Raw genomic sequence first — 15,104 nt, forward strand, 5'->3', positions numbered from 1 at the left:
CAGGGCCTCCTGACCGTGGCACTAGTGACACCTGGGGCCAGACTGTCTTTGCTGTGGGGACTGTCCTGGGCACCACAGGATATTCAGCTCCATCGCTGGCCTCGACCCACTAGATGCTGGTAGCATATTGTCAAGAATCCCCTGGAGAGACCCGTGGGCCTGGGGGCAGAGGTGTAGGCAGAGAGCAGGCGATAGACGCTCCATGTGCTGGTGGCAGTGGGTGGGGGAACCTGCCGATGGACTGACCGGAGAGCAAAAGAGAAGAATCGAGAACAAGTTCATCATAACAGAAACATAGGATTTAAAAAACTAGCTGTTTTCACTCCTTTTACAAAACGACCCTCTCTTCTTCAGTCACCTTCACTCCATGCAGAATGGCCTGGAGGGAGCAGGTGAGGGCTGAGAGCCACACGACGTACCAGGACCTGGGGTCACTGGAACTTTCCAGGCTCCCTTGGTCTCTATTCTCCTGCTGGAGATGCTGAGTGGAGACCTGGCTGTCACCATGGTAAAAGCCTGTTATAAACGTCCCCAGAAAAGGGTGGCAGCTCCAGACTAACGAGCATCATTTCTAAGCCCTGGACGGCCCAGGAGCCTTGCACACTCTGGAACTGGGGGGAAATCCCTTGGCTGTCGGCCTGCGAATCTGGTGAAACTGGGTCACAGCTGGGGTGGACGGTGGGCTGAGGCAGAAAGGGCAAAAGTGATTCAGAGATGAGGCAACACTTCTCCTGCAAGAGCAGTTAAATGTCCGTGGGACCCAAGGGCTGTTCCGCTTCAAGGCAGCTCGGGGTCTCCAGAGGCCGCATAAACCAAACACCCAGTGGCTGGGAGAGGCCTGAGCCCAGCGGTACCTAGACTTCCCGGGGCCGCATGTGTGCTGCACAAAGGTAGGGGGCGCTACTCACACAGACCACACACAAAGTCTGCCCCAGGGGGCGTATAATGTGGCAGGCCTGCTCCAGAGCACAGAGGCCTTGGCCCTGCATTTAAAATTCCTATTGTTCTGTGATTAAATGATAATAGAAATAAAGGTAACAAACAAAAGGGCATGCTGAGTCCCGCTTTGAGAATATGGATTCAGGGTTCAGCCCGCAGACAGACAGGTCGGTCTTGAGGATGGGAAAGCTCATCACTGTTGCTAAGGAAGGGGAACGGGGTGAGAGGTCAGGGGAGGCAGGGAAGGAAGCTTCTAGGAGGTCACAGGGTTGCTGAATTTTCCAAGCCCCGGGCCTGGACTTCTCACAGGACAATTCTAGCTCCTGAGGAAGAGACCAGGTTACAGACAGGAGGTGCTCCAGGTTGGGGGGGATGGAGGGGATTAAACACTTCCTAGGACGACAGGCTTGTTACAAAGGACCCCGAAGGGCTGTCCACATTCCTTTGTATGAAGGAATTTTGCTGTATCAAAGGTTGCTTGAAATAAGAGTATTCTTGTGCAAAAGGGGAGGCCAGTCAACTGTCTGGTCCTCCAGACATAGAAACAGCACTGACTCTCACGGGACCTGATGTGCATGCAGGGGGATGCTGGCCGAGCCTCGGGAGGCCAGTGTGGTGAAACCGAACTGGACCCTCAAGTCCAAGGCCTGTCCACTTCAGAACCACGTGACCATGGGGCCACTGCGAAATCTGAGCTTGGATTTCTTCAATCCATAACACAGGTACCGGAATGAACACAAAACTCAGTTCAGGGGACAGCACCGTGCGAGGGCGCTAGGACGGAACACGGAGCTATGGAGATATACGCTGTCATCACCATGACATCACATCGTAACGATAACAAGTGTTTACTTTTGGACCAGAGGACGCTCCCCAGCTATTAAATAGCACCTAAACCATTGACCCCTCTCTCACGGCGATAACATGGCAGCCCGGGCCCCAGCCATCAGCACTCCCTAGGACCACTCACCGTCACCACCACGTAGAAGCACCAGATCACGGAGCTGAGGTGAAAGACGACCAGCTGTCCAGATTCGTTGAACTTGCTGTGCTTGACCTTGGAGAGATGAAGCCGTTTGCTGATTTTCTAAAGAATAAAGAGAATCCTGCATATTAACATGTGAGTGTATAGGTAACAGCAGGTTTCAAACTCCTGTTTTCTCCCCACAAAAGGGCTGAAGCCTCGTGTGTGCATATAGTGTTTAGTTTAAGACGAGCATTTCGAGAAAGCGGCAAGATGAATGTCTTTAGCTGAGATGTAAAGAAAACATCCCCCAAGGGTTGCTGTGTTCGACCCCTGAGGACACCGTGTCGTCATACCTCAGGCAGCTCCCTCCTGTGTAATAAACACTGCGGTCCCACGTGCTACGAAGGCTTTGAGGGGGACGGAGACCAAACTGTGGTGCAGGAGATCTAGTTGCTAAGACCAACCAGGGCCTCCAAACAAAGCGGAGGCCTCAGAGCTGCAGCCGCTCCACCTACCGAATCCCCCCAGCTTCCCATCTCGGAATCCAGACACGTCACTCACGTCTAAAATGTACTCCTGCACCACAGCGTGCAGGATGATGGTGATGAAGATGTAGAACAAGACTGTGACCAGGTCCTTCGGCCCGTAGTGGTAGTGCACCGTCTCCCCATCTGTGGAGGCAACGAGAGCCACATCAGCATCCCTCGGTGAGGAAGTGCTCTGGGACCCAAAACTGAAAGGAGATCTGGAGCACAATGTGCCATCAAATGCTTCCCTTTGGCTGTAACCCCAGACTTAGAAGAGTTTCTTCCCGAGAATCCCACCCACCCTCTGGACTTGGCCCTTGGGAGCACCAGTGCAGAGGGGAAAGGAGAAGCCAGCACACGGCATATCATGACGATGTCTCCTGATCTGGGCAGGAAGGCACAGTGGCTGCAGCCAGCAGTTGGAGACAACCAACCTCCATCATTCCCTGGCTGTGTGACTGTAGAAAAGTGACCAACCTCTCTGAGCCGTAATCGCCTTCCCTGTAAAAATGGGACTGCAGTTATACTTCATCGAGGAAGCATGATGCAGGGTTAAGAGTATGGACTCAGGACTTCCCTGGTGGCACAGTGGTTAAGAATCTGCCTGCCAATGCAGGGGACATGGGTTTGATCCCTGGTCCAGGAAGATCCCACATGCCGCGGACTAAGCCCATGTGCCACAGCTACAGAGCCTGCGCTCTAGAGCCCACGAGCCACAACTACCGAAGCCCATGCGCCTAGAGCCTGTGCTCTGCAACAAAAAGAAGCCACTGCAATGAGAAGCCCGTGCACCACAACGAAGAGTAGCCCCTGCTCGCCACAACTAGACAAAGCGCACAGCAATGAAGACCCAATGCAGTCAAAAATAAAAATAATTTAAAAAAGAGTGTGGACTCAGAAACCTGAGCTTGTATCAAAGCTCTGTCATTTATTTCCTCCCTCTTTGTTTTTGTTTTTATTTTTTTGATATTGATGATTTTTTTTTTTTTTTGCCATACCATGCAGCTTGTGGGATCTCAGTTCCTGGACCAGAGATTGAACCCAGGCCACGGCAGTGAAAGCCCGGAATCGTAACCACTAGGCCACCAGGGAACCCACACCTCCCTCTTTTTCAAAAAAATTGAAGTATAGTTGATTTATAATATCGTGTCAGTTACAGGTGTACAGCAAAGTGGTGCAGTTATACATATATAGTTTTTTAGATTATGTTCCATTATAGGTTATTACAAGATATTGAATATAGTCCCCTGTGCTATCCATTAAATGCTTGTTGCTTGTCTATTTTATATATAGTAGTGTGCATCTATTAATCCCATACTCCTGATTTATCCCTCCCACCAATTTCCCCTCTGGTAACTAACTATAAGCTTGTTTTCTATGTCTATCTGTTTCTGTTTTGTAAATAGATTTATTGTATTATTTTTTAGATTCCACATGAGTGATATCATATTTGTCTTTGTCTGACTTACTTCACTTAGTATGATAATCTCTAGGTCCATCCATGTTGCTACAAATGGCATTATTTCATTCTTTTTTATGGCTGAGTAATACTCCATTGTGTGTGCGTGTGCGTGTATAAAACATCTTCTTTATCCAGAAAAAAAAAAGATGAAAACTTTAATTCAAAAAGATACGTGCACCCCAGTGTTCACAGCAGCACCATTTACAAGAGCCAAGACATGGAAGCAACCTAAGTGTCCGTCAACAGACAAATGGATAAAGAAAATGTCATTTATTTCCTATGTGACTCTGGAGCACCTCTGACCTTTCTGTGCCTCAGATTCCTCATCTGTAAAATGAGGATAACAGCAGTTCCTGTACTGCAGGGTTACTGTGAGAATGAGGTGACTCCAAAAGTGCAAAGTGCTTACTTAGAATAGTATCTGGTGCATAGTAAGTACTATACATGTATTTGCTATTATTTTTGTTGTTGTTGGGCTATTGTGAGGATTAAACGAGATAATCTGTATGCAAGATGCTTATCAGTGCCTATAACCATGGTAGGCATGCACTAAATAGTAGTTTAATAAAATATTATTTAGTAGTAATAAATTAGATGGAATCCCAGGTATCTAAGTCTTGTAAAGCTCTGCTACTACAGCCTCTCTCTCCACGGACAGAGGATTCGTGCCTTCGTTCCAGTTGGCAGGCCTGGATCCCTGGTGCTCTGTGGCCCGCCCTCCCCCAAGAAGACATATTGGCCCCCTTTCCAGCTGTGCTGCCTTCGTGCTGAGTCACCCACGAGTCATCTCTCTTTGCTGGGATGGTTTACCAGAAGGCAGGCCAGGGCGGGTGAGTTTCAGGGTGGCTGCAGAGCGAAGCAGAGCTGATTGGGTCACTCTGGGAGTCAACCCGTGACCCCGCCACCCTGGACTGGGAGAATGCACTGGTGGGCGGTGGGCGGTGGGCGGGGAGGGGCAGTAAAGACATGGGGCGCGTGAACTTTGAGATCAGACAAGCTTCCCGTTTTCCTCTCCCTCCTACCTTCCACAAAGACCCTACTGTGTGAGAGCCACTGGGCTAATTATTGAAACACGGAGATGAAAGACGCTGCCCTGGCTTCAGAGAGCACAGACCAGTGGGAAGACTGACAAATAAATGTACAATGACCTACAGACAGGCAGACAGCCACACGGTGCCAAGAGGTAAACACAGCCACACAGGGAGCCAAGGCAAGCAAGGGCCGACTCCAGCTGGGGCAGCCCCTCAGGGTCAACAGGAAGATATAGAAACTTGAGAACAAGCTGGGGTAGTCAGGTGCGGGGAGGAAGGGCATCCTGGGCAGAGGACGCAGCATCTGCTAAGGATGCAGGCAAGGAGGAAGCAGTGCTGCAGGCAGCCAGGGTACCCTGTCAAGGGGTGTGGACTTTATCCTGAAGGCAACGTGGAAACATCAAAGAATTCAAACTCAACAGGAAAATGAGCAAATTTGGGCTTCAGAAAGTTTACTCTGGCAGCAGTAAACAGCATCGTGCCTGGAGGTAGACACCAGTGATGCAGGTAAGGAACCACAGGGACCTGAATTAAAGGGGAAAAGGGAACAGGGAGGGAGGAAGGCCATCAGCGGCAGAGACCTGGTAAGACTAGGTGACTGACCCGGGAAGGGGCTGAGATCAGGGAGGGGAATCAGCACCGAGGACCGAGGAGGAAACGTGGGAGGAAGGGAAGAGATGGGCGTATGGGTCAGCCTCTCCTTCCTGCCCATCACAGGGCTGGCACTACCCTTTCCCTGCCTTCTTCATAAGGGAGGATCAAAGGAGACTTCTTAGATGGCAGCATATTTTGAAACTATAAAATAACTGAACCCATGCAGAGTTTCACCATCGAGACCAACCTTATGAGGCAAAATAGGATTTATGATCCATCAAACGAGCAGAGTCCAAAAGTAGTTAAATAACATGTGTCAAGACTTTGGATTATCCATCTTAAAGCCTCTTCAAATCACCTCCATTCATCACCCCATATACTATGGTTCCAAAGAGATGTGACCAGAGCCTTAAAACCTTCTTGAAACAAGAATGGATGGATAGACGAATGCATTCTTTTTTCCTTTGCTGATGAGAGCTCCTTGCATGCTTATTCATCCACTAATAAACCACGTGCAGGGCCCCATGCTGGGTGCTGGGGGACAGCAGGGTTCGAGGTGGGCATGGCCCTGCCCTCTCGGAGCTTAGCCAGCGCACACCAAATTCTCTACACCTAAAAACCAGAGGCCAATAACAACAGCAACAACAAAAACAAAAAACAACCAGATTGAAAAATGGGCAAAGATTTGCAGCAATATGGATGGACCTAGAGATTATCATACTAAGTGAAGTGAGTCAGACAGAGAAAGACAAATATCATATGATACAACTTATATGTGGAATCTAAAATATGATACAAATGAACTTATGTACAAAACAAAAACAGACTCACAGACACAGAGAACAAACTTATGGTTACCAAAGTGGAGAGGGAGAGGAGGGATAAATTAGGAGTTTGGGATTAGCAAACACAAACTACTATAGATAAAATAAACAAGGTCCTACTGTATAGCACAGGGTACTATCATTAGGGAAATGTAGATCAAAACCGCAATGAGATACCACCTCAACCCCATGAGAATGGCCACAATTTAAAACAAAAAACAAACAAACAAACAAAAAACTGAAAATAACAAGCGTTGACGAGGGTGTGGACAAATTGGAACCTTCGTGCATTGTTTGTGAAAATGTAAAATGGTACAGTCACTATCAGAAACAGCATGATGATTCCTTAAGAAAACGAAAAATAGAACTACCAGATGGTCCAGCAATCCTACTTCTAGATACAGACTCGAAAGAACTGGAAGCAGGATCTTGATGAAATATCTGTACACCCATGTTCACAGCACTATTCACAACAGCCAAAGGTAGAAACTACCCAAGTGTCTATCAACAGATGAATGGAAAGACAAAATGTGGTCTATACATACAAGAGAACATTATTCAGCCTTAAAAAGGAAGGAAATCCTGTCACATGCTACACAGAGATGAACCTAAAGGACATAAATGCTAAGGGAAATAAGCCGTCACTAAAAGACGAATACTGTATGATTCCATCACAGGAGCTTCCCAGAGGAGGAAAATTCAGAGACAGAAAGTAAGGGTGGTGGCCAGGGGCTGGGGGCAGGGAGGATGGTGAGTTGCTGTTTAACGGATACAAAGTCTCAGTTTTGCAATGAAGAGTTCTGGAGATTGCACAACTGTGTGAATGTACTTAACACTGCTGAACTGTACACTCAGAGATGATTAAGATGGTCCATCTCACGGTATGCGTATTTCACTATAATTTAAAAAAAACACCAGCTGGCCAGGTGTGATCAGTGCTGTGACATGGGCAGGAAATGCGGAGGGGCAGGGTCCTGGGGAGGAAGGGTCACTGACGAGCCGCAGGCCAGAGAGCTGGGGAGGGCGGAGTGGTCTGGGCGGAGGCATCCGGGGAAGGTCCTGTTGGACAGAGGATTGGAGCGACCTGCAGAGCAGGGGTGGGCAAGCCATGCCACGGGGGGCTCCCCCGACAGGTCGTGGTAAGACACGCTTCCAAAGGCAAGGGAAGGTTCTGGAGGACTGAGTCATAGACGCGCTCTTCCTGCCAGTTGGATGGGCTGGGGGGCCGGAATGGGGCCGGGAGGGCAGTCAGGCGGCACAGGAGCCCAGGCTGGGGGGCGGGAGCGCCCTGCACTCAGATGGCGGCAGCGTGGTGGAGAAGACAAGTTGGGAGAGGTGTGGGTAATGGAACCAAAAGGACCAGCTGGCCGACTGGCCGTGGAGAATGACCCTAAAGTTCCCTCTGGCATCTGTCTGCCCTCTGTAGCCCCCGTGCTTTCAGAATGCTTCAGCGTGCTGTCTCATTTGATCCCCGTAACCACCCACGGCGTGGGCAGAGGGGATGAAGAAACAGGGTTCACAGGGTAAAGGGACAGGGGCCATTTCTCAGGTCTCCCAGTGTCCAGCAGCCCAGCCCCACCCCCAAAGCCACCTCACATCCCCCGGCCCCGCCCCACCCCCCTGCTGGTAAGAAGCTGCTGCTTTGATCTCTCTCTCCCTACAGCAGAACAAGCAGCATGGTATCCAGATACTCACAAGCTGTGCTCTGATTCATGCAGATTACCTCTACTGCTTGCCCCTTGTCTGCTGCCTTCCTGCTTTTGAACAGGGCAGGAAAGTAGATTGGTTTGGCCCCTTCTGCTTGCCACAGAGCTGTGGAGGTTGGAACTTTGTGTTTTTCCAAGAGGCTATAAACAAATGGATATTTTTGGGGTTTTTTTCTTTCTAAATTTTTGGCTGCTCACTAATTCTTATAAAAATCCTCTCACTCCCCAAGTTAGAGCTCTGACCCTTTAAGCAGTGCCCCTATCCTGCATGAGCTCTCAAAAAGAACAGCGATGGTCTGGCAGTGAGCAACTGTGATTGTTTAGAAGAGTATGTTTCAGCACATCTCTGAGCTCTTAGACCAGAGGAGTGATTCTGGCCCTGAGTCACAGCAAAACGCCCGCAGAGACCAGGTGGGGAATGCAATGAGCAAAGTGGTACAGGCATCTTAAGATAAATCCTTTCAACACAGAGGCCACTGCACTAAACAGGGAATGGTCTTCAGTGCCACAATATGCTCCCCACTGTTTTTCCTTAGCTCTAGGGCCCTCTTGGTCTGTCTTCCACATTTTCACTTTGAGAGAGAAACAAGTTTAAGATCCACTTCCATTTCAACCTTACTAAAAGAAAAACAACAATTCAAACTGGGATACATGGTGGCTGCCAGGCAGTCTCAACGTCGGGAAGACGTTAGAGAGGAGTGGAGACTGTGGCAAAGTGCAGAGTGCATGTCCCAAGGGGTGAAGGAAGGAGTGGGGATGGCCCTGGGAGGGGCGTGGCCCCATATTTCAAAAGCAAAGAGAGAAATCCCTACGTGAATCATCTGATTTTAAAATGCCGGTGACTAATTCCAAAACTGTAAAAACACTTTATGGGCCAACACCAAACTGCCTAAAGAAAATACACACACGAGCCAACTCTTACCACAGGCCACCAATTTGCAATCCCTAGCCCAGACGACCCCTGACACCTCCCAACACCCATATTCTGTGAGCCCTCTTTCCTATGCACCACCATGGAGTAGGTCAGTATATTCCCCCGGAGCGGTTAACCTCACCCTGGAAGGAGCACCTTCAATAACGACCCACCCTCTGTGGATGTTATCCTGTCTTCCGTCAAAAGGGAAACTTGCTTTGTTTATCTCTGATCAAAGTTTAAAAAGAGAGCGTGATCAGTAAGAGCCTGGCTGTCCTGACAACCTCAGGTGGAGCTGGCCCTTCAGGAGCAGCACTCTTACTGGCCTCCTGTTTTGTTTCCTGTGACTAATAGACATTTTCTTGTTTCCCCTGTTGTCACCTGTAAGCAGCTTCTCCTGCATGCCTTCACAGGCCCCGTCTTGTCTGGATACAGCTGTGCAATCTCTGACCTCCTCCCCGGGACCTGAGCTGGCCCGTGGCCACCTGTGGCTGACGCCCCATCTGCTCTTTACGTCCCCTTAAAGTCTGGTCACCTGCCAACGAGGCTTCTGCCTTTGTCCGAAAACCTGGCGGCTTAAAGAGCATCACTGCACAACGTGGATGCCTCCTTTCTCTCCCGGCTTTCTTCCTAAGTCCTTCAAACCTGGATTTGTAAAAGTTACTTTCTATTGGTTTTTGTGCTTTTGGCCAACTCTGTTTTCCCATTATTTTGAATCTTTTACAATATATATAAATCCAGAACTTAGATATGAAAAAATACCATAAGCAAAATCAAAAGGCAAGTGATGACCAAGGGGAAAATGTTTACAATTCGGATCATAAACAAAGGCTAATCTTGCTAATGTATGAAGAGCACCTAGAACCTAAGGATGAAAAGATAACAAACCCAACAGAAGAATGGGCAAAGGGTATGAATGGACAGCTCACAGAAAAAAGAAACACAGATGGCCCTTATACATTTAAAAGGATGCTCAACCCCACACAGAAGAGAAATGAAGGGACTTCCCTGGTGGTCCAGTGGTAAAGAATCCACATTCCAATGCAGGGGACGGGGGTTCGATCCCTGGTCGGGGAACTAAGATCCCATGTGCAGCGGAGCAACTAAGCTCGCATGCCACAACTACTGAGCACGCACTCCTCAACTAGACAGCCTGCACACCTCAAACTACAGAGCCCACGCTCTCTGAAGCCCACACGCCACAACTACAGAACCCATGAGCTCTGGAGCCCGCACACCGCAACTAGAGAGAGAAAACCCACACAACACAACGAGAGAAGCCTACACGCCGCAACGAAGAGCCCACGTGCTGCAACGAAAGATTCCACATGCCACAATGAAAGATCCCACATGCCACAATGAAAGATCCCACATGCCGCAATGAAGATCCCACGTGCCACAACTAAGACCCAACACAGCCAAAAATAATAAACAAACAAATAAGATAAATATTTTTTAAAAATATGCCAGACTTCCCCGGTGGCACAGTGGGGGTAAGCTGGGATGAAGTGAGAGAGTGGCATGGACATATATACACTACCAAATGTAAAATCAATAGCTAGTGGGAAGCAGCCACATAGCACAGGGATATCAGCTCGGTGCTTTGTGACCACCTAGAGGGATGGGATAGGGAGGGTGGGAGGGAGACGCAAGAGGGAAAAGATATGGGGATCTATGTACATGTATGGCTGATTCACTTTGTTATAAAGCAGAAACTAACACACCAGTGTTGAGCAATTATACTCCAATAAAGATTTTTTTTTAAAAAAAAGAATCCACCTGCCAGTGCAGGGGACACAGATTCGAGCCCTGGTCCAGGAAGATCCCACATGCCGCGGAGCAACTAAGCCCGTGCACCACAACTACTGAGCCTGTGCTCTAGAGCCCACACGCCTCAACTAGAGAGCCTGCGTACCTCAAACTACAGAGCCCACGCACTATGGAGCCCACGCACCACAACTAGAGAGAGAAAACCCACACGCCACAACTAGAGAGAAACCCGTGTGCCGCAACTAAGACCTGATGCAGCCAAAAATAATAAATAATAAATAAAAGTTTTTAAAAATATGCCGTGGGCTTCCCTGGTGGCGCAGTGGTTGAGAGTCCGCCTGCCGATGCAGGGGACATGGGTTCGTGCCCTGGTCCGGGAGGATCCCACGTGCTGTGGAGCAGCTGGGCCCGTGAGCCATGGCCGCTGAGCCTGAGCGTCTGGAGCCTGTGCTCCGCAACGGGAGAGGCCGTGGGGGTAAGAGGCCCGCGTACAGCAAAAAAAAAAAAAAAAAAAAAAAAATGCCGGACTTCCCCGGTGGCACAGTGGTTAAGAATCCTCCTGCCAATGCAGGGGGCGTGGGTTCGAGCCCTGGTCAGGGAAGATCCCACATGCTGCGGAGCAACTAAGCCCGTGCACCACAACTACTGAACCCACGTGCCACAACTACTGAAGCCCGTGCGCCTAGAGCCCGTGCTCCGCAACAAGAGAAGCCACCGCAATGAGAAGCCCGCGCACCGCGACAAAGACTAGCCCCCACTCTCCGCAAGTATAGAAAGCCCGTGCGCAGCAACGAAGACCCAACGCAGTCATAAATAAATAGTTATTTTTTTTTAAAAAGCCACTCTTCTCAGTAACATTCTGTTTAAAAAAAGAAAAAGAAGAGAAATGAGCTACAACTACAATGAGATACCATCTCATCCCTATCAGATTGGCAGCAATCCAAAGCTTGACGCGCACTCTTGCTGAGGCTGCGGGGAAACAGGCTCTCTCTCACACTGCTGGTGGGATGCAAAATGGACCACCTCTTCGGAAGGGCAATTTGGTAATTTCCATCGCGATTACAAACACATCAGCCCTTGGATTCGGCAATTCCACTTCTGGGAATTTATCACACAGCCGTACCTGCCACGTTCAAAATGACACATGCACAAGGTTGCGCACAGCAGCATGGTTTCTGACAATGAACTGATGAAAACAACCCAAGAAGTTTTCATCTACGGAGGACCGGGTAAACAGACCAGAGTTATAAACACGGAGGCTTGTAACACACAGTTGTGACAAGCTGTGGCTGTGGACCACAGTGCCAGCCTCTCCGTGGATCCCAGGGGTGCACACTGCTGCATGTATGTCCACCCCAGGACCAGTGAATCAGAAACTTGCGCATGACCCAGGGATCTGTGCTTAAATTCCCCAGGGGATTCTGACATACGTACTGATATAAACAGTGGAGCCATTTTTAAAAACCAGGGAGAAATGAAGGGCAAGAACAGGTCAAACTAATCAGGAAACGTGAAAGCAGAAGAGCGGTTGCTTTGGGAGGGGGTGTTGACTGGAGGGGCATGAGAAGGTCGGGAGGGCTGTCTTCCGACCTGGTGCGCACAGAGGTAAAAATTCATCACACTGTGCCCTTAAGAATGCGTGTGCTTTACTACTGTGGTCTGTGGTACTTTATCATGGCAGTCCTAGCAAACTAATACACACACACACACACACACACACACACACACACACACACTCACTCACTCCCTCCCTCCCTCTCTCTCTCTCCCAGGCTGCCCAGAGAATTAAAGAATCTGCAGAGTTACCATTTTAACCCCAGACTGCATGATTTGTAATCTATTTTCTCCAGTTTTATAGAAGGTAGGAAGACAAGGATATTTTTATGATGTAAAAATGTCGCAAAAAATGAGAGATGTAGCAAAAATGAGAGATGCACTAAAGAGAATTTGGAAATAAAAGTGCCCAGCCTCTACGTAGTTTTCCTGATGTACCATTCCTTTTTATAAGGCTATATAACCCGGTCTGTGGCCTTCAAGAAAGAAATATCTCAGTAACTCCTGGTGCCAGGCCCACACTCAGCCCACAGCTGTTTCTAAGTCTGAGGCTTCTACTTACAACCGGCCTGGGCAGATAACATGCAGCTCGCGAAGAGCACCTGTGAGGCGGAAGGTGTGAACTTTTTGTTAATTCACTGAGAGCCATAAAGAGGAAACAGCTCCTCGAGATCACATACCAAAAAATGTCTAAAATCACAGCTTTTTTTTTTTTTAACTTGGATAAAAATAACATCAACAAGTTCATTGTTAAATTAAGGACAAAAAATTATTTCAGTAAGAACAACTGAGTAAGAAAAAAACATGATCCTGGCTAGACAGGAGAAGAAAAGATTTGATCAGGAGAAATGGGAGTGCGGGGGAGGGGAGGCAGCCGTTCAAAGATGCTACCGGCTTGGTCAGCTTCAGGCTGGTTAACAATTAGCCACAGTGACTCAACTCAGTGGTTCTTGCTTAAACCTCTAGAAGCTCCATGTGGGATAAATTCTCCGGGCTGTAACAGGGGATTGGACAAAAATCAAGTCTAGGCGGGAAGGGGACACACTTCCGAGGTGCTGTTACCTGGAGGTGACCTCTTACGGTCCCTCCACTTTCCTGCACGACTGACTGTTATACTTAAATAATAACTGCTATGGTCTGAATGTTTGTGTCCCCTGCCAAGTTCACATGTTGGAATCCTAACCCCCAAAGATGATGGCATTAGTGGGTGGGGCCTTTGGGGAGGTGTTTAAACCATGAGGATGGAGCGAGCCCTCATGCATGGAATCACTGCCCTTATAAAAGAGGCTCCAGGGCTTCCCTGGTGGCGCAGTGGTTGAGAGTCCGCCTGCCGATGCAGGGGACACGGGTTCGTGCCCCGGTCCGGGAAGACCCCACATGCCGCGGAGCAGCTGGGCCCATGAGCCATGGCCACTGAGCCTGCGCGTCTGGAGCCTGTGCTCTGCAACGGGAGAGGCCACAGCAGTGAGAGGCCCGCATACCGCAAAAAAAAAAAAAAAAAAAAAAAGAGGCTCCAGAGAGCTCCCTTACCCGCCTACCACGTGAGGACACAGCAAGAAGTCTGTGACCTAGAAGAGGGTCCTCACCTGACCAGGCTGCACCCTGATCTCGGACGTCCAGCTTCCAGAACTGTGAGAAGTAAATTTCTGTTGTTTATAAGCCACCCAGTCTGCAGTGTTTTGTTATAGCAGCCTGAACAGACTAAGGAAGTTTAATAAGTAGTTTCTGCTTACGGAAAAAATAAAAGATCAAGTCCAGGGCTAGCTATAAGCCCCACTCTTCCTCAGATGCCAACCAGTACAGTGAGGGCAGTGAAGACTCTGGTTTATTTTCTCTTATCCGTATAGACAGGACCTTAGGGCCAAAGGGGATCTTGGCAGCTGTTTGGCCCGAGGGACCAGGATGGACCCAGATCTCTGCCTTCCTCGTTGGGTCCCCTGGGCCATGCCCACCATCCCGTTTGGCAACCCACCCTTCCCACAGCTCCCCTGGGCCCTGGTGCTGCACAGGGTGTGAGCAGCCCAGCCCCTCCTCTGCCCTTACAGCTGTATCCTTGGGAATGTCCAGCAACTCTCTCCCTTGGTATAAAAGGACAAGGCCAGGCTCTGTGAGTCTCAAGTCTCCTGTAGCTGGACAGACCACAGGTCCGGGTTGGGCAGCTTTCGTCTGTAATCAAGTCAGGTTTCCTCCTCCGGAGCCCCTGTCATCCACCTGTCTCTTCCTTTTTTGTCCCCCACAAGCTCATCTGACAAACAGGGGCTTGGTTTGATATGGGATGCCAATCTTCCAAGTACATGATACAAGCACAAGACAAGACTAACTCCTACCAGCTAGCAAGGGAACAAAACACACTCTGAGCCCTGGCCAAAGGCCTTCGCTGAATGAGGCTTTAAAACCATCTGTCTGAGGTTGTTTTGATGGGGCCATGGGTCTCGTCTTGGAAGGGCTGTGAGAACAAGGGCCACGCTATGGTGTGGGAGGGTCCCGGGCTTTTCACCTCCAGCTGCTAAATGCTACACGGCAGCTGGTGGTGATAAAACCCCCGGGACCAACAGAGCCAGGGGATGGGTCCTTGTCCCCTTTGCTTACTGTGAAACCAACCCTTCTCTCAAAGAGGTCCCTCGCGCCCAGCCTTCTCCCTCTTAGGTGCCCAGGAACACCTAGGTGCCCGTGACTTCTGGGCAGCAGCAACCCAGCTGGAAACCAAATCCACCCAGGGATAGTCCCCCCTCCCCCGCTCCTAGACTAAACAGTTACAGCAAAACCAAGACTGGACGAGAACAGAAAGATGCAAATGAGTTACTAGATTTACGGGGT

The 15,104-nt window shown here is 49.3% G+C and overlaps 1 protein-coding gene across 1 annotated transcript in view; it reads right to left on the reverse strand.

Annotated features, from left to right (window-relative positions):
* The window catches only part of TRAM2 (translocation associated membrane protein 2), a gene marked incomplete at both ends in the record, with an annotated part of 70,160 nt that overhangs the window by 10,746 nt on the left and 44,310 nt on the right, over window positions 1–15,104 (reverse strand). Inside the window, 2 exons of the mRNA XM_079712965.1 lie at window positions 1,910–2,026; window positions 2,468–2,577. Coding sequence (XP_079569091.1) covers window positions 1,910–2,026; window positions 2,468–2,577 — 227 coding nt within the window. The remainder of the gene's footprint in view (window positions 1–1,909; window positions 2,027–2,467; window positions 2,578–15,104) is intronic.

The sequence above is a fragment of the Hyperoodon ampullatus genome, assembly GCF_949752795.1.
Source record: "Hyperoodon ampullatus genome assembly, chromosome: 10".
Classification (NCBI taxonomy): Eukaryota; Metazoa; Chordata; class Mammalia; order Artiodactyla; family Ziphiidae; genus Hyperoodon; species Hyperoodon ampullatus.